This window comes from Balaenoptera ricei, chromosome 11, assembly GCF_028023285.1.
Source record: "Balaenoptera ricei isolate mBalRic1 chromosome 11, mBalRic1.hap2, whole genome shotgun sequence".
NCBI lineage: Eukaryota > Metazoa > Chordata > Mammalia > Artiodactyla > Balaenopteridae > Balaenoptera > Balaenoptera ricei.
In genome coordinates, this window is record NC_082649.1 from 102,171,403 (window position 1) to 102,191,132 (window position 19,730).

At 47.6% G+C, this 19,730-nt stretch overlaps 1 protein-coding gene across 3 annotated transcripts in view; it reads right to left on the bottom strand.

Annotated features, from left to right (window-relative positions):
• Positions 1–10,614: 10,614 nt before the first annotated feature.
• The window catches only part of TMEM40 (transmembrane protein 40), a 31,545-nt gene continuing 22,429 nt past the window's right edge, over positions 10,615–19,730 (bottom strand). For 2 of the 3 annotated variants that reach the window (XM_059940426.1, XM_059940425.1), the window contains exons 5-11: positions 18,045–18,080; positions 17,639–17,671; positions 17,203–17,250; positions 12,676–12,747; positions 12,518–12,592; positions 11,961–12,023; positions 10,615–11,202 (exon numbers count right to left, since the gene is read on the bottom strand). In XM_059940426.1, the coding sequence (XP_059796409.1) occupies positions 11,183–11,202; positions 11,961–12,023; positions 12,518–12,592; positions 12,676–12,747; positions 17,203–17,250; positions 17,639–17,671; positions 18,045–18,080 (347 nt within the window). In that variant the 3' untranslated portion in view covers positions 10,615–11,182. The remainder of the gene's footprint in view (positions 11,203–11,960; positions 12,024–12,517; positions 12,593–12,675; positions 12,748–17,202; positions 17,251–17,638; positions 17,672–18,044; positions 18,081–19,730) is intronic. The other variant, XM_059940424.1, reaches the window with a different exon arrangement.

Genomic DNA, 19,730 nt, shown 5'->3' on the forward strand with positions numbered 1-19,730 from the left:
CTGCCAGTTTCCAGACAGCCTCCCCAGTGTGAGGCATTATGATTTAAAATAGTTTTGCTAATTTAATGGAGAAAATAAGTTATCTTCCTGCTGTTTAATTTTAATTACGTTATTAGAGACAATTAACAGCCTCCCCCCTTGAAAAATAAACTACTAAATATTTATTCTTTTGTAAACTGGGTTGGGAGGAAAGTTCTGGACTTCTCACCATTTAACATCTTTGGGCTTCAGTTTCTTCATCTACAAAATGGAGGGATACCAGAGTGACTGTGAAATCAAGTGAGACAAAGTATGGGAAAGCTCTTCTTAACAATATATTCTGCCTGTATGTGTTACTATCACCCACCCCCACTTGGCTTCAAATGTACCTATCTACTAATTTATTTTAAAACGTTCTGAAAAAAAACCCCCAACAACTTTCTGCTTTGTCAACAATCCAGAAAACCTCCAACCACAACCCAAATCTTGAAAAGCCATCTTTTTTTGTGACGTGGTGCCTTAGAAGGCTGTGGGCAAAGCCCCTTCTTAATTTTTTCAGTTTGGTATTTTGTTCTGTTTTTTTTTTTTTTTTTTTCTTTCTTTCTTTCTTTTTGAGGGAAACACTACGACGTGTTTGGAGTTTTCTGGAGAAGGTCCCTCAGTCGAGGCCCTCGGATATCACTACCTGACTCTAGCAGGCAAAGAGCTCCGCGAGGCGAGGGCGCAGCCTCCCGGGCTCTGCCGACCCTCCCTTGCCTTTGGAAGAAGAGCCCTTCTCATCAGGAAAGGTCAAGGACGCTCTCAGAACCAACAGAGACGCTTCATGTGCCAGAAGCGGACCTCGGGCCCACCTGGCAGGTACAGGAGCCAGAACACACTGCTTACCCACTCTCAAGAAGCGACCCGCTCAATGTCTTTCTCCGTTGCCAGGAAACCTCGCTTTCCCGAGGCTCACCAGTTAGAGCCCCCTCTTGCGTCCATGCCCTGTAATAGCACTTTCAGTTGAGCAAAGAACAAAGATTTTTTGTTTTTAATACTTGATTTCAGTCATTTTTATTGTGCGATATAATATGCAGAAAAGTATACAAGATATACTCACAGCTTGAAAAACAGTTATAAAGTAAACCCCGGGTAGCCACCACCTAGGTAAAGAAACAGCATTGCCAGCACCTGGGACACATTAAAACACCCTTCCCCCATCACACTCCAACCTCTACAGATAAACCTCTCCCAATGCTTCGGGAATCCCTTTCTCGCTTTCCTTCATGGTTTGATTACCTGTACATGCACCCTAAACAATATAGCTCTGGGTTTGTCTGGGGACTTTATATAAATAAAACCGCATGGTTTTACTCAATATTATAAGTTCCACCTGTGTTGCTGTGTACAGGTGGAGTGCATTCATTCTCATTGCTGGGTAACATTCCACTATGTGACTGTGCTACAGTTTATTCTCCTGTTGATGGACGTTGGGCTGTTTCTAGTTTGGACTATTTTGAACAGTGCTGCTGTCTCAGAGTGAAATTGCCCAGCAACAGAATGTGTACCTCTGACTTTACTAGATAATGCCAAACGATTTTCTGAAGTGGTTGAACAAATAAATGTTCCCACCCGACATCGGATGTTCGTTCCCAGTGCTCCATGGGGCTACAGTTGTTATTGGCAGACATGAATTTTTCCAATCTGGTGAACGTGTAGTGGTATCTCATTGTCATTTTAATTTGTATTTCCTGATAATTAATGAGATCAAGCACATTTCCCTATGTTTACTGCCCAGTTGGATTTCCTCTTATTTGGAGTGTCATTAAATTTTGTATCCATTTTCTTTTGGGTTGTTTTGTGTTTGTAGCAGAAATCTGTAGTTCCTTCACGTGGCCAATCTCTGCTCTCAGCAGCTATTATGGTAAACAGATTTTTTAAAAACTTTTTATTTTGACATAATTTCAGACTTATAGAAAAATTGCTAGAATAGGACAAAAAAATCCTATATCTCTTTCACTGTATTCCCAAATGTTAACATATTACCATATTTAGTTTATTCTTCTCTCGTAAGTACATTCCCCCCCCCGAATTTGAAAGCAAGTTGGAGACATCCTTCAGTATGTGTTTACTAAAAACAAGGACATTCTCTTACATAACCACAGTACAATTATCAAAACCAGAAAACTAACATTGCTACATCAGTAGTGTCTTAATAGTGACACAGTAATAATGTTTTAGCTGCAGACCTTATTCAGATTTTGACAATTGTCCCAGTCATGTCCTCTGTAACCGAAGAAAATTCAAGATCAGGACTTCCCTGGTGGCGCAGTGATTAAGAATCCGCCTGCCAATGCAGGGGACACAGGTTCAATCCCTGGTGCAGGAAGATCCCACATGCTGCGGAGCAACTAAGCCCGTGTGCCACAACTACTGAGCCTGTGTGCCACAACTACTGAGCCCGTGCGCCTAGTGTTCCACAAGAAGAGAAGCCACCGCAATGAGAAGCCCGCGCACCACAACGAAGAGTAGCCCCCTCTCACCACAACTAGAGAAAGCCCGCACGCAACAACGAAGACCCAATGCAGCCATAAATCAATAAATCAATAAATAAATTTATTTAAAAAAAAAGAAAATTCAAGATCATGTTTACATTCATTTATGATATCTCTTTAGCCTCCATTAATCTGTAACAACTCCTCTGTCTGTCTTTGTTTTGTATGACATTGACACTTTTGAAGAGTCTGGATCAGTTATTTTGTAAAATGTCCCTTGATCTGGGTTTGTCAGATATTTCTTCATGATGAAATTCAGCTTATGCATTTAGGCAGGAATATCACAGAAGTGATACTGTGTTCCAAAGCATCATTTCATTTCATTTTATTATTTTTTAGACTGGAACAGCACAAGCTTTATTTAATGGCCAAAGAATGGAGAGGTGGGAACTTAGTTCGCAAATCAGCTTCTCCCAAAACATCATTTTAAATCTCAAGATCAGTGTAATACATTGCTCATTTATCCCATCAGGGGCAAGAGATTGTTGAGTATAAGATTAGAGATTTTAACGTCATAAAAAGTGAAAAGACAAGCCATGGAGTAAGAGAAGAAAATTAAAACATAACATACTAGACATCAAATACTAAACAGAGGATAGTATCCAAAATGCATCCAAAATTCTTACAAATCAATAGAAAAAAAGGCAGACAACCCAATAGGGAAAAAATGGACTTAAAGACTTGATCTAGTTCTTCCTAAATGAGGAGATTCAAATGGATACTAAATATGTTTTTTAAAGTGCCCACCATCATTAAGTAAGCAGGGAAATGCAAATTAAAACACAACAAGATAACATTATATGCCTGACACATTGGCCCAAATTAAAAGGTGAGTGTGAGTGAGGTGACCGTGCTACTAGACATGCCAGAGTTTAATTCATCAACCACTTTGGAAAAGAGTGTGGCCTCATCCAATGCCCTGAAGGCCTGAATAGAACAAAAAGGTGGAGGAAGGGAGGATTCACTCTCCCTCTGCCCGACTGCTTGAGCTGAACATCGGTCCTCTCCTGCCCTTAGACTGGAACTACACCACCAGCTCTCCTGGGGCTCCAGCTTGCAGAATGCACTTCATGGGACTTCTCCACCTCCATAATCACACAAGCCAATTCTTTACAATAAATCTCTTTATGTATCTCCTACTGGTTCTGTTTCTCTGAAGAACCCTGACTAATATATCCAGCAAAGATCTCTGTTTCAATGATCTGTTGCAGTGCAACAAACCATCGCAAAGTCGGTGGCTTACAACACAATTTATTGTTTTCATCATTTTCCAAGATGGTCTGAGCTGAGCTGGGTGGTTCTTCTGCTTCTCATGGTGTCTGCTGGGGTTGGAAAGTCGAAGACGCTTTTTCACTTGCTTGTCTGGCGCCTCAGCTGGGGTGGCTGCAAAGCTGGGGACTGGCCAGACCTCTCTCTGCCTGGCTTCCCCCAGTGGCCAGCTTGGGCTTTCTCACTGCAGGGGGGCTTACAACAGTCAGACTTCTTACACGGAGGCTGAATTCCACTAGGAAAAGCAGAAGCTGCCAGGCCTCTTAAAGGTTTGGCCTGGGGTAGTCACATGTCACTTCTGCTCCATTCCATTGGTCAAGGTAAGTCACAGTTCCATCTGAGAGTCAGGGGTTGAGGAAACAGACCCCCCTGCCCCGCCCCACCCCCCATGGCGGGAGCAGCACATGCACAAAAGGAGGGGAGAGATGGTTGGGGTCCATGTGGGGAGACTCGTCACCTTGTGACCGGGTTCTGTTGAGTGCTGAGCCTGGATTAGTTGGTTTACAGCCTCTGTGGCTGTGTCAGAGAGACCCAGAAAGGGAAAAAGGAAGACAAGATGCTGGGGGACAGCCAGTGCCTCTGCCACATGCCCAGCCCTGAATCAGTGACTGGGATGTGCTGACTGGCTAAAGCCCCTCAGAACCCACCGCCAGAGCAAGTGTGCCGTTGACACTCCCAGAATCCATTAGGTGCAGGTTTTTGTGGGGGGTTTTATGGTGGTAAAATACACATAACATAAAATTTACCATTTAACCATTTTTACATGTATAATTCAGTGGCATCTGTAAATTCACAGTGTCTTATAATCATCACCACTATCCATTTCCAGAACTTTCTCATCACTCTAAACAAACTCTGTACCCATTATTCAATAACCGCCTCTCTCACCCTCTCCCAGCCTCTGGTAACTTCCGTGATACTTTTTGTCTCTATGAATTTGCCTATTCCAGTATCTCATATAAGTGGATCTCATATCTCATACAATATTTGTCCTTTTATGACTGGTTTATTTCACTTGACATAGTGTCCTTAAGGTCCATCCATGTTGTAGCAGGTGTCACAATTTCATTCCTTTTTATGGCTGAACAATATTCCATTGTGTGTGTAGAGCACATTTTGTTTATCCATTCACTCATCCATTGATGGACACTTGAGTTGCTTCCACATTTTAGCTGCTGTGAATAATGCTGCTGTGAACAGGGGTGTGTAAATACCTGTTTGAGTCCCTGTTTTCAATTCTTTTGAGTATCTATCTAGGAGTGGGATTGCTGGGTTCTATATGTAACTTTTCAAGAAACTGATAAACTGTTTTCCAGGGTGGTTGCACCATTTTTTTTTATATTCCCACCAGCAGGGCACAGGTGTTTCAATTTCTCCACAGCCTCACCAATACTTGTTATTTTCCCTTTTTTTTTTTTAACGTAATAGCCATTCTAATGGGTGTGAAGTGGTATCTCATTGTGGTTTTTTTTTTTTTTTTGTGGCACGTGGGCTCAGTAGTTGTGGCTCACAGGCTCTAGAGTGCAGGCTCAGTAGTTGTGGCGCACGGGCTTAGTTGCTCGGCGGCATGTGGGATCTTCCCGGACCAGGGCTCGAACCCGTGTCCCCTGCATTGGCAGGTGGACTCCTAACCACTGCGCCACCAGGGAAGCCCCCTCATTGTGGTTTTGATTTTCGTTTCCCTAATGACAAATGATACTGAGCAAAGCAGATTGCCCTCCCTAATGTGAGTGGGCCTCATCCAATCCACTGAAAACCTGCCTTCTTGGGCTTATTGGCTAGTTTAAAAACATCTTCTTGGGAGAAATGTCCATTCAATTCCATTGCTTTTTTTTCTCTCATTTTTGAATTGGGTGGTTTATTTTGTTGTTGAGTTGTAGGAGGTTTTATATATATATATATATATATAGTCTGGATGTTAAACCCTTATCAGATGACTTGCAAAAACTTTCTGTTCTACGGGTTGTCTTTTCACTCTTGATAGTCTCCTCTGATGCACAAAAGAGGTTTATTCTTCAAAGGTAAATTGCAGTGGCAGAAAAAACACCGGGCAAATACCAAATACTGGCTACAATCAAGTGACCCAAACTGGAGCTCCGGATCATCCTAGACTCCTTTTTTCCCTTCACTTCATTCATTCACTTGCTTAATCTTTCATTCATTTATTTATCGAACAAACTCAGAGCCTAGTTGAGAAGACCAATATGGACATAGAGGACTGCCATGCTGCATGTTAAGAACACCAGCCATGGGGAAAGGCCAGGGGGCTGCGGTGGGCGCACACTTCCAGCCATACTGTGGATTAGACCTTAATGTCTCCAAATTTACCCTTCTTTTCTGCTCCTATCGCCCCACCTCTAGTCTCATCTCATTAGTCTGGGCCGTCTGAGAAGCTAGCACAGGATGAGATGAAATATGGAAGGATGTCCTTAGGGAAAACGCCTATGGGAGAGAAAAAGGGGAGGGAGGGGGAGGCTGGGATGATGCAAATCTAGCCCCAGGGGAAGAAGACAGGGAAGGAGGGTCAGGTGGAAGGGTTTTGTCTGCTGGATACTCTAAGGAGAGTTCGGCAGGTGTCAGGGAGTCCTCAAGCCAAAGTGAACTGTCAGAGGATCCTGTGTCTCCCAGGAAAGGGCCTGCTTAGTATGCCTTCTGAGTCAACGGCGAGGAGCATCCCGCGGGAAGCATGGCCTTGGTGCAAACACAGAGCACAGCAGCCCTTGGTCAATTATGTTCCCCGTAGTTGGAGGTCATGCTCATTCGCATGGCCCCCACAGGGCCACCAGAGTGATCTTTCTAAAATGCAATCTCACCATGCCACTCCTCTGCTCAAACACCTTCCATGGCTCCCCACTGTCCTCAGGCTAAAGCCCAGCTCCTTACCCCGGCTCTCAAGGTTCTCTGGGGGAAAGCAGGCCATTTGCCCTGTGTGATATCTTTTTTTTTTTTTTTTAATACTTGTTTTTTGTTTTTTGTTGTTGTTTTTTAATTAATTAATTTATTTATTTATTTATTTTTGGCGTGTTGGGTCTTCGTTTCTGTGCAAGGGCTTTCTCTAGTTGCGGCAAGTGGGGGCCACTCTTCATCGCGGTGCGCAAGCCTCTCACTGTCGCGGCCTCTCTTGTTGCGGAGCACAGGCTCCAGACGCGCAGGTTCAGTAGTTGTGGCTCACGGGCCTAGTTGCTCCGCGGCATGTGGGATCTTCCCAGACCAGGGCTCGAAACCCGTATCTCCTGCATTGGCAGGCAGATTCTCAACCACTGCGCCACCAGGGAAGCCCCCTGTGTGATATCTTGCCCACTAATCCTCAATCCTACCCAGCCATGCTGGACTGATACCTGTTGCCCCCCAGACATGCTGTCCTTTCACTCCTCCATGCCTTTGCCCACCCTGGGCCCTCTGCCTGCAAAGCCCTTCCCTACATCTTCCCTGCAAAGCCCAGCCTCCACGTCAAGCACTTGCCCCAGCTTCCCAGGCTCAGTCAACAGCATCCCCTGGCTCCATCTCTGGTCCTGCCTGGGTCCTCTGGAGTAGACGGAGGATTCCTGGGGCCGTGTCAGGAGGAGACAACTGCCACAGCACTGCTGTGCTTCCCTCTCTTCCTCCCAGTGCAAGCTGGCTTGGATGGCCTCGAAATACCCTCATACCCGTGTCCTCCTCTGCTGTGGTCACAGCAGAAACCCAGTGTACAGTGTCCAGGGCAAGCAGAGATAGAAGCCCACCCCATCCAAGCCCTTCTCCACTGCCCCACTTTGCAACCCTGCCTTCCTGGACTCAGGATTCAATGCTTTATTTTTAAACCACTTGTTGGACTGGGGCTCCGGGAATCTGCCTGACGCCTGAGGTGTAACCAGACCCCACTGGCACTGGCCTTGAGCTGTAGCTCGGCAGAGAAGCAGTGAGGGGTTCCAAGGGCAGGGCTGGGGGCTGGGGCCCCAGGGATGCAGCACACTAGGGCAGGCAGACCCTCCACTGAGATCTGGAGGTGGGGGGCTTTCTCTCCCAGGGCATGAGGGACCCCTACAACCTGACCCACCTGAGCCCCTCCTTTGACACCTGGGCCCAGAAAGCCCAAGGACACCAGCAGCAGTTCGAACTCACGTCTTCACAAGGCAGTCACCCTTCGGTCAGGTATCGGCTCCCTCGGCCCCCTCTCTCCCCTGCTCCCCACTGTTCTACACCGGGCTGAGTTTGCCTGCCTGCCCCTGAGGGCCCTAATATGTGCCTCTGCCCGAATCAAGTACCTCTAGTCTGTGCCAGAAATGCAATCATCTCACATAACCCTCGCCACACACTGTGAGGTGGGCGCTGCTGTGATCCCCATTGTACAGATGAGGAAACTGAGGCTGGGACAGGGAAGGCTAACCACACTGCCCTCAAGTCAACAAGTTCATGTTTCTATGGTGAAACCCTGCATGCTGTTTGTTCATTTGATAAATATCTTATCTGTGCACTCCAGGCTCCCTTTCGAGGAAAGTAAGTTATACACAAGTGCTTGAAATCCAAACCTCAGAAACTAACTTTCCGTGTCTTAGTTTTCCTGTCCGTACAGTGGGGATCGTGGACAGGTGCTACCTCTCAGGGTTGTGAGGAGGATGAAATGACACGGTGTATGCAGAGTGCTTGGCTCCACATCCAGCACAGAACAAGTACTGAACAAACGTTAGCTGCTGATATCATCATCTAAGTACAGAGGGATCATTCCGTAAAGCATGAAATACCCAGTGGCTGGAAATGATGCTTAGGGAGAGTATGTAGTAACGGAAAAATGCTTATTATATATGATGGAGAAAAGGGCCCAAAATAATAATAAATGAACTCATGCACTAAAAAGACTCACAGGAAACACACCAAAATACCATCTGTGGTTGATTTTGGTTCTGGGATTTGGGGCAATTTTTTTTCTAACGAAATGTAAAAGAAGGTAATACATCACTAAGAAGAAGCACAGTCCTCTTCACACTGGTCTTCAGGTGCAACGCAATCCTGGCAGAGTTCCCACCGGCTTCTTTGCAGAAGTGGACAAGCTGATCCTAAAACTTGTGCGGAAATGCCAGGGACCCAGAACAGCCAAAACAATCTTGAAAACGAGGGACAAAGTTGGAGGGCTGGGCCCCAGGTGCTGCTGTCAGGGCTGAGCTGAGAGCTGAATGTTGAGATAACATAGCCAGGACTATCAGGAACATTCCCTACTCGTGGGTCATTTATTCTCTTGAAAGAAGGCCTTAAGCTTCACTGACAGAGGCGTCTTAGCACAGAGCAGAAAAATTCTTGCAGTACAAGGTGCTTTGGGAGGTAGCAAGCCTTTCATCCCTTGAGGTGTGGGAGCTGAGTTGGAAAACCCCCAAAAATGAGAGAATGTAAAAGTCCTGAGGAATTCTTTAGTCTCACAGTTTCCAAAAGATAAAATTTTCACCAGAACACAGTGACTTGAGGGCAAAGGACACATAGTAAGATTTCCATAAAGCTTCATTTTTTAAATTTTTTTTTATTTTTGGCTGTGTCGGGTCTTTGTTTCTGTGCAAGGGCTTTCTCTAGTTGCGGCAAGCGGGGGCCACTCTTCATCGCGGTGCACGGGCCTCTCACTGTCGCGGCCTCTCTTGTTGCGGAGCACAAGCTCCAGACGCGCAGGCTCAGTAGTTGTGGCTCACGGGCCCAGTTGCCCCGCGGCATGTGGGATCTTCCCAGACCAGGGCTCGAACCCACGTCCCCTGCATTGGCAGGCAGATTCTCAACCACTGCGCCACCAGGGAAGCCCCATTTTTCATTTTAAGCCCCATTTTGTTTCTGGTGACAATTTCCCTGCTTTTTTGATGCGGGACTATCCTTTCTGTTATAAAATGATGCTGACAGTTGATGTTTTTTGCTATTTTTATTTCCTTAATTGGCAAGATAAGGAGTTGGCAGCCCTCTTTTTCTCACTTTATAAAAATATTCTGGGGGACTTCCCTGGTGGCACAGTGGTTAAGAATCCGCCTGCCAATGCAGGGGACACCGGTCCACAAAACTCTGAGAACGCCCAAATCTGGGAAATACTGGGAAAAAAACTGCAGCTGCCTCAGGGATGCTCTGCCTGGGGTGGGGGACTGGACTAGCCAAGCTCTGTAAAGAGAACACAGGCTTGGGTTCCACTCACAGCTCTGCCACTGACTTGCTGTGGGAACTTGACAAGTTACTACAACTCCTCGAGTCTCTGCTTCTCCATCTGCAAAATGAGGATGATGTACACATCTCAAGGCTGTTGTGAGATTAAACCACATAATGGACCTGGACAATCGCAAGCACTTGAGAAAGTGTCTTCCAGAGTCCATGAGCTCGATAAAGGGCCCCATTTTTTTCTTCGGCAAGTCGAAGAGTTGTCACTTCTTCAATTATTCTTTACATCCCCACTCTAGTTTCTTCTTCTGTGTATTCTCTAGTTTGTCACTGTCACTCTTCATATATGAATCTAGAACATATTCTATTGGCGTGGTCTGGCTGCGTACATGAGAGAACCTACTATCACCTCCTTCAGTCTAGACTCTATACCTTCACTAACACAACCCGAGTTTGCAATGGACTTTTTGTGCTCTTATCTCACTTCTTTGGTATTTGTTGAGCTGAGAATACCTACCAGCTCCAGATCTTTTTCACAAGAACGTTTGCAAAACCCCGTCTCCTATTCCAAACCTGTGCAATTGAAGTTTGGACCTAAAATGAGGGGCTTTTTGCATTTATTCCCTTTTATACTTTGTCCAGTAGGACAAGGTGCCCCCTCTGACTAGATGGGGTCAAAGAAGACCTCAAACGTATTCTCACACTCAAGAAACTGAAAGGAATATTTAGCTGACTCTTTTTAGTCCAGGGAAGAGAATGTTTATTTGAATCTTAATGGAGTCCAAGGACAGCAGGGCTGGCACTAGGTAATAGGAAGACCTGGATGCTGTGGATTTAGTTCCCCCAAATCTCACCTGTATCAGGTTCACCCCAGGGGCCTGACGTCGTACTTCCCTGCCTCAGGGCAGTGGACCATCTGTCTGTCCCGGGATGGCCTGGGGACTTGAGAGAATTCACAAGCCCAGACAGATTACAGCTTGCAGGGCCCAGGGGTCTCCTACTGCCTCCTGAGAGGAGTGATGTCCCAGGATCCTCCTGATGATCCAGGCTCCATGAAGGGCACAGGCCCGCACCCTCCCTCTCCTGCCATCCTGGCAGCTGGGTTGCGTGCCAACACTGCCCGAGGGACACCTTGGCCCAGCTGGTGTCAATGTTCAGACCACATGGAAGGCAAAGCGCTCTCTTTATTGCTCTAGCTTGGCCCGCCCGCGCGTCTCCCAGGACGCTGCTCTATCCTCGTGGGCTGAAAGGATGCAGTGGTGGTCACACCGGGGCCTGGCCTGGCTGCCCACCTGGCACTGGTCTCAGTCGGTCTTCCTGAAGCCTGGAAGGCAAAGCCCACAGGATGGCATGGGATTCTGAAGGCAGCCAGGCCTCCTCCCCACCATGACCCCAGATGCCCAAATACCCCTCATAGCTGGGATAAGGCAGTCATGACCCACAGCCATTGCAACAAATTTCCCCTTTATGCATGAGATGGATTAAAGGAGACAAAAGTTCACGACACGGAAGCACACAGCCCCTGGCCTCTCAGTTTTGTGATTTAATGGTAGACACAGAGCTGCTGGTCAAGAAAGAGGATCTCCTTTAGCCTTGCCCAGCCACTCTAGCTGTGTGATTCTGGGCAAGTCACTCTACCTCTCTGATGAGTGTAACTGACTAATGAGTTTCCTCATCAGCCAAGTGTAAGATAACTGAAACCCCCTCTCACCCCCAGTTGGGCAAATAAAATCACAGAGAAGATACTGTTTGGAGAGGTGCAAAGTTCTATGAGAGAATGAGGAATACCCAGGTCCCCTCCACTTTCCTACAATGGTTCAGACTTAAGGACTCTTACATCCATTCCTCACTTGATTTTCACAACACCTTTGTGCTGTAGGTATTATTACACCCATTTTCCAGTTGAGGGAACTGAGGCTAAAAGAGGCTCTAGAGCCCCAGAAATGGTAAATTGAAGGAGGCAGGACTTGAACCCAAGCCCCTGACTCCAGGCCCTGTGCTCTTTCCAGTATGCTAAGCCTCATTTGCAACAGAAGACCCTGGTAGGGAGAGAAAGTGAACACGGAAGAATGTAAAAGTTACCTATCAGCCTAAGCTTCTGAAAGAGGGGAACGAAGCCATGCAGGACGCTGTGGATCCGGTACACTGTCAAGAACGGAGGAGAGAAAGGTGATGGAGCTTTGTGTCCCCTCGAGGGATCCGGGGTCAGACCTCCCCCTGCCTGCCCTTGAACAAAGCTCGTACAAACAAAGCTCTGATGGTGGAATTTCAGGCTGCAGGTTAAGCTTAGATAATGGTATTGAGTTCTTATTATTAAAAACAACCATGAGCAGCAATAACAATGCCAGGAAGCTCGGCGAATTCAGTACCTCACTCCATTAACTGCCTTGTTTTCAGTATCTGGCTAATTCTGTTTGTTTGCCACTTTAAACTGTCTTTGTTGTATTTTTATGGAGCTGCTCATTTTTTCCATGGGGTTTTGCCAATGACCTCACATTGACCTTGAAAGCGGTCAGGAAGCAAACACGAGCATAAAGAAATCTTTACAAAAAGTTTAGGTCGTGGCTTTCCAGCCCTTGGCAAGCCTCTGCGGCCGGCCCAGCCACTGCCCTCCCAGAGTCTGTGTGCGAGGGTCTTACCCAGGCCAAAGTAGATGCCAACGGTCTCCAGGGAAGCGAAGGTGAGCAGCCCGACCCCAAGGGACATGAACCAGTCTGCAGGGGCAGTGAGGGAGAGAATGGTCAGCCTGCAAGTCTGGACCCCCGCCCCCCGTTCTCACCACCCCCCCCCCACTCACCTGTATAATAGTGATAACACACCAGCAAGGCCCCAATGGCAAAGCAGAGGAGGATGAAATGGAAAAACTCATCTGTAAAGGCAGAGGTGAAGATTACTGTTTGCTTCTTTCTCTCTTTTTAATTAATTAAAATATTCTTGTCTCTGCTCAAAGGGAGCTTTATTCAGAGAAGTTGCTCCTGACCAGCCCAACTAAAACAGCACCCCAAGCCCCACCCGTTTCAGCCCTCACCTCACTTTATTATTTTTCTAACACTTATCACCACTCAACTTGCTGGATTTCATTGCTGTGTTTATTCTCTGACCCACTCTGTAGGATGGTGGTTGGGGATTTTGCCCATCATCTAAAGCGGCGCCGGGCGTGCAGAGGTGTCTGACACCTTATTTGTCGAATGATGCTAAATACAATTGTAAAAAATGCACATGCCTAGTTTAAAAGTTTCACATTGCTCCATTCTCCCTTCCTAATCCAACTCCTTAAAAGCAAGCAGTGATTGACAAAACTTTTCCAAGTATATATATGCACATTCAAAAAAAAACAAAAGCAGGATCAGTTTGTGTACCTGCTGCTCTATCGTTTGTTTTCCTCTCTTTGATAGATTGGGGCCATCCTTTCTATCTCCAAGCATATACAGATCTGCCCTGTTCTTTTTTTTATATATATAAATTTATTTATGTATTTATTTTTCGCTGCGTTGGGTCTTCGTTGCTGCGCGCGGGCTTTCTCTAGTTGCAGTGAGCAGGGCCTACTCTTCGTCATGGTGTGTGGGCTTCTCATTGCGGTGGCTTCTCTTGTTGTGGAGCACGCGCTCTAGGCGCGCGGGCTTCAGTAGTTGTGGCTCGCAGGCTCTAGAGCACAGGCTCAGTAGTTGTGGCACGCGGGCTCAGTAGTTGTGGCTCGCGGGCTATAGAGTGCAGGCTCAGTAGTTGTGGCACACGGGCTTAGTTGCTCCGCGGCATGTGGGATCTTCCCGGACCAGGGCTCAAACCTGTGTCCCCTGCATTGGCAGGCGGATTCTTAACCACTGCACACCAGGGAAGCCCCTGCCCTGTTCTTTCTGATGGCTGCATAGTGTTCCATGGCATAAACTTACCCTAATTTATGTAACTAGTCTCCCATTGAGGAAGCTAGAAGGGACTGATTTTCTGCACCAAACATCACCGCACATGAAATGTGTCTGTGCCCTTGTGTGTGCGTTTCCGTGGGCCTGGTGCCCAGAAGCAGCATTGCAGGCTCTTCCGAGTAGTTAACGGAGGTAGAGAGAGTACCTGGGAGGCAGGGCCTGTGCCCTGGGCAGGAATTCAGGGATGGTTTGTGAAGGAGGCCCCCCTGCCCTTTGCCAGGAGCTGCGGGAGTCATCAGGGGAGAGAACACAGGGGCCTTGACCCAGGCAGAGGGTTGCAATGGGGAGATGCCAAAAAGGTTTTTAAAAGAAGAAAGAAAAAGAAAAAAGAGAGGACACTTCAGAGACGGTTCCCTGGAACGACGCAGGCTCTCTGAGTGGCCAAGGCTGCTGGGAATGTGTCTTACTTTAGTCCAGTTTGGCCACTGATGTGCTGTGAACTTTGGACAAGTGTCCTGACTCCTTTGAGCCTCAGCGTTCTCATTGATAAATCAAGGAGAGCAACCTCTACACCACTGACAGAGGGATGGATGGGGGTCTTGGAGGGGAAAGTGCTTTGTAAATGGTAAAAGGCAGAGTGATACTACATATCGCTGCTGTCAGGTGGCATGTGGAAGGCAAGTGAACAGAAGTGAGGAGGGTATTTCTGGTTTTGTTTTTGTTATTTTTTTTCTGGGGGGAAAATCAAAAGAGTATTTCTAGAACATTCTTGGCTCTGAAATCAATTTGTCCTTTAGGGGAAAAAAATACGTCATGCAGAACTAGACTTAACATTTAAGAAAGCATCAGGCTTAGGTCTGTTCAGAGATGTGACAGAGTGAGGGTGAAAACTCTTTCCTCACCCAAATCTTCAGAAATGCAAAATGGGGGGCTTCCCTGGTGGCGCAGTGGTTGAGAATCTGCCTGCTAATGCAGGGGACACGGGTTCGAGCCCTGGTCCAGGAAGATCCCACATGCCACGGAGCAACTAGGCCCGTGAGCCACAACTACTGAGCCTGCGCGTCTGGAGCTTGTGCTCCGCAACAAGAGAGGCCGCGACAGTGAGAGGCCCACGCACCGTGATGAAGAGTGGCCCCCGCTCGCCGCAACTAGAGAAAGCCCTCACACAGAAACGAAGACCCAACACAGCCAAAAATAAATAAATAAATGAATAAATAAATTAAAAAAAAAAAAAGAAATGCAAAATGAATTCCTAGCAGAGAATTTCTCCCTGGATCTTTCCCCCATTTTCTTATGAGTAAATACTTAGAAAATACAAGTGTTTTTAAAGAGAGAGACTGCAGAGAAATGTAAGACCAAACAGAGGGCTGGATGGGTAGGGCAGCTTAGTTTGAAAGACCAAAAAATTAGAAATAGCCTAAACATCTATCAAGTGGGGAATGGTAAATACATTATAAGGTACCCACACTGTGGAATTGGATGCAGTTGTAAAATGTCATAAACATTCAGGACTCACCATATCTGGGGCAGTCCAGGAGGGCTTAATGGAAGAACGAGAGTTTGAGCTAAGCCTTAAAGACAGCCAAGGCAGTAGGAGTTGGATGAAAGGGAAGATTGTGTGTGTGTGTGTGTGTGTGTGTGTGCGCGTGCACACATTCACGTACCATGAGACAGGTAAGAAGGTGGGACCAAGGCACAGACCCAGTACAGTGAAGGGTTCAACCAGGTGAGCAGAGGAGGGTGAGTGAACTTCTGGGAAGAGAACTTCAAGTTTTAGGGAACTAGAAGTTTTGGGGGCTGAAGAGATCAGGCCAGGATAAGGACTCCAAGGTGTATTGGAGCCGGAGGGACCTAGGAGATCACCCTTGTCTGTTTTTTCTGACTTCAGCCATCCACACACCACCTTTGTGGGTTTTGCCCTTTCTACGTAGCACTGCTTATGACCTTCACAATTTCATGCTACCCAAGGACCACTTGTACTATTTACTTAACATTTTTCTTTAAGCAGATTCTTATTTTTCCTTAAATAGATTTACTTGAAAAAGAAACTTTATGTCACAACACTAAGTGGAAAACTAGGATCCCATGTCTTAAAAACAAACAGAAGGCCCATAAAGCAAGATGGTGAAGGTCTACCCGCCTGCTGCCTGCAGACGGCTCTGCGCACCGTCCTGATCTCTGTGTCCGGAGGTCAGTGAGTCGGGGTGGCACTAAAGGCCCGGGGGCTCCAAGCAGAGAAAGAGAGGGGAAAGGGCAGTCACCTTCTCACTTGGGGGTATAATGCCACGTCCTGAAGCAACCTGGACATGGCCTGCGCTTTGGGAATCTCGGTTTTAGTGGGATGAGGCTCACTTCATAGCCCGGGACAGCTCGACAGCACGTCCCGGTTCATGTAGCTGGATGGAGGCAGAGCCAGGGGCTCGGATCCAGGTCTCCCACTCCCTAAAGGCGGGCTTTTGAACAACTCAAAATATTTCTAGAGGGCTTCCCTGGTGGTCCCGTGGTAAAGAATCCGCCTGCCACTGAAGGGGACATGGGTTCGATCCCTGGTCAAGGAACTAAGATCCCACATGTCGCGGGGCAGCTAAGCCCGCGCGCCGCAACTACTGAGCCTGCACTCTAGAGCCCGTGAGCCACAACTACTGAAGCCGCGCGCCCTAGAGCCCACGCTCCGCAACAAGAGAAGCCACTGCAATCAGAAGCCCGCGCACCGCAACGAAGAGGAGCCCCCACTCGCCACAACTAGAGAAAGTCTGCACGCAAATACCCAACGCAGCCAAAAATAAATAAATAAATTTATATATAAAAAACAAAACAAAAACCATGGTCTCAGGAGTTCCCTGGTGGCCTAGTGGTTAGGATTCCAGGCTTTCACTGCTGGGGCCCGAGTTCAATCCCTGGTCGCTAACTAAGAAGATTCCACATGCCTTGCAATGCAGTAAAAAAAAAAAAACCCAAAAAACCCCCCCAGAAAACATGGTCTCCCTTCCCACCCTTACCCTCCTCCCCGAAGCCCCCACGATTCCAGGCCGGGAGTCAAGGCGGTCCCCCCACCCCCGTTCTCGTCACTCCTTCCCTAGAGTCCAGTCTAATCTAACCTCACAGCTTCCTCGGCCCAGCCTGTTCCCAGCTCCCCATTATGGCCATAAGGCCTGGAGGGCGTTTATCATGCTAGTGACTCAGCGTACAGCAGAAAGAGCACAGGACCAGGATCCAAGCCCAAGTCGTGTCACTCACTAGCTGTAAGACCACTCCCCGTCCTTAAGCCGCAGTTTCCATATCTGCAAAACAGGAATCATTGCACCACCTTCTCAAGGTGATTCTAAGCTGAGGATTTTGCAAACTGCAGGGCCCGCAGCAGAGGTGGGCCATGATTACTGCCATTCCAGGCCACCAGCTGACTTTCTACCCAGAGAAATCTGGACCAGACAGCAGAAGCAGCCCTGGAACCTCAATTTCCTTACCATCCTTCTTTATATTTAGTCTTCTTAACTGGGAGGGCTCCACTTCTCCTTGGGAACAAGAGAGAGACGAGGGTTTAACTCTGACACAGGATAGCTGGTGGGATTCTCGCTCCCCTGCCTCACTGAGAATGGCTCTTCCAGGTTCTATTTCCTGGGTCAGAGGGCACTCACTGCAGGACTGGTCAGGGCAAAGCTTGAAGGTGGGGTAGCTGTCCTTGGACCCCCACTGATGCCCTCCTCCTCCACAGGCCTGTGTCTGTTCTGTTCCACGTCCCCTGAGCCCGGAGGCCCCTTTCCTGGATCACGGTGACACTCTGGCTGGTGACGGCATTGCTGCTGGGACTGATCTCCCTCCCCCCCAGGCTGCCTGTGGTCCCATCCCATACCCTGGAATCCAGGCCGCCTCCCGCTCTCCTCTCGGAGCTTGCATATTTACCACTCTCTGGGTTAGAGCCTCTCCTTCGGAGTCCTGGAAATTAGAAACTCAACATTAGTGCCCAGGCCAGCTTGGGTCCTTAACGAGTGCCACAGGTGACCTCTGAAAACGCCCCTGTTGAATTCTCCAGCCCCCAGGGGATCTTTCTATCTATAGATTGTTATTAATAATCCCTTTGTTCTTGCCTGGACCCCCTTTCTAACCTCCACTGGCCCCCTGTCTCATGCCACTGCCAGCCCCGCCTGCTTGCTGAGCCCAGGTCAGAGCCCCAGGCCCCAAGCAGACTTGGAGTCCCATCTCTCACAGCCGTGCACCTGACAGTAGCTGCCTCTTTTGGGGGAAAGACAGTGCCCAGACCTCGTTCAACACCAGTACCAACGACCCCTCTCCCCTATCAGACACTCACCTGATTCCTCAGACGGCACCACCTCCCCGGGGGCACCTGCACAGAAGGGAAATCAGTGACTGCATATTCGCATCCTCTGGGTGGGGAGAAGTTACACTGCAGGGAAGTGGAGCTCTCTCACCCAGAGACTTTCCACTGATCTGCAGGGGGCACTGGAGCAAACTGGAGGGTTCCTCTTTCATCTAAAGGGGCAGGCACCACCCTGCAGCCCCCGAAAGCTGCCGCAGCAATGCCTGCCCCATGTTACAGGTCTTCTAATTTCCCACGAGAAGCCAGAAATTCAGGTTTTTACATAAACTTCTTGACTATAAAAAAAGCTGGCAATTCATATTCCATCGAATCAAAGATATCATGGTTTGTGAGAATGACGTCATTTTATGGAAGGAAAACTACTGCCAATTATAACTGCAAGTTGCCAGTGATTTTAAGAGGCACCCTGATTTCATAGATCTCCAGATGTGAAAAATTGTTAGTTGTAGACGTGATGAAATATATTAAGAACAATAATAATAATAATAAAGATACTCTGTGAGCCAGATAATATACATCTGTACACACAGGCCACCAGTTTGCAATCTGTGCCTGTTCATTCCTATCCAGATGCAGGTGAGGACACTTAGCCACGTGGCTCCAGCCCCACCAGGCCCTGAGCTTGTGGAAGTCAAGCTGGGTTGTACCGTGGGGGCCCCGGCCCCTGACCCCAGTGTGGAGCTCCTGTCTGGGCTGCCTAGGGTGAATCGAGTCCTATACCTGCCCTGAGATGCAGCCTTCCCTTTAATCTGGCATGGGTGGCCCTCCCACCTCATTCACACTCTGGTTCTTTTTTTTTTTTTTTTAATATTTATTTACTTAGACTGTGCTGGGTCTTAGTTGCGGCACGCAGGAACTTTAGTTGTGGCATGCAGACTCTTAGTTGTGGCATGCATGTGGGATCTAGTTCCCCAACCAGGGATCGAACCCGGGCCCCCTGCATTAGGAACGCGGAGTCTTTCCCACTGAACCACCAGGGAAGTCCCCACCCTCTGGTTCTTGGCGCCTACTCTATTCCCAGTGACTTCTCTCCTAGCCTGTCACCTTCTTCCCCTCAAGGGCAGGCAGGAGTCCCCACTCTGTACACTTCCGCCCTCCAGATCAGCCCCAGGACACAAACACCTGAAGGGGGCACTCAGCTCATGGCAATAAACACTCAGTATGCTGAACTATGTTTAGGCTAATGTGCAAACAGGAACCAGTGTCTACAAGTGACCAGAGAGGCCAGCACCAAGGGTACAGAAGGCAAATCAAGAACGGCATGAAATGAGACTCTAGCAGTGTAATTACCAAGTACCTCCGGTGTCTCGGGGGGCGGGGGGGTGGCGGTGGGGAATTCATTACTTGGGGGAATTAATTCACAAGTACGTGACGATATCTACGTTTTCTACAGTGAACATGACTTACTTTTTGATGAGAAAAAAACATTTAAAATGTATGTACATGTAACAGTTTCTCTCTCATTTTACACTCAGTGAAAACTTTCTTACACTACTTAACAACATTTTAAAAAATTACATAATACCTGTTTTTGTTTAAAAAAAAAGAAAAAGAAAATCAGAAAATTTAGATGAAAGAAAATAGTATGAAGATTACTCACAATGCTACCACCCAGTGGCAGCCACTGGTAATACCTTGATGCAGAATATTAAGATA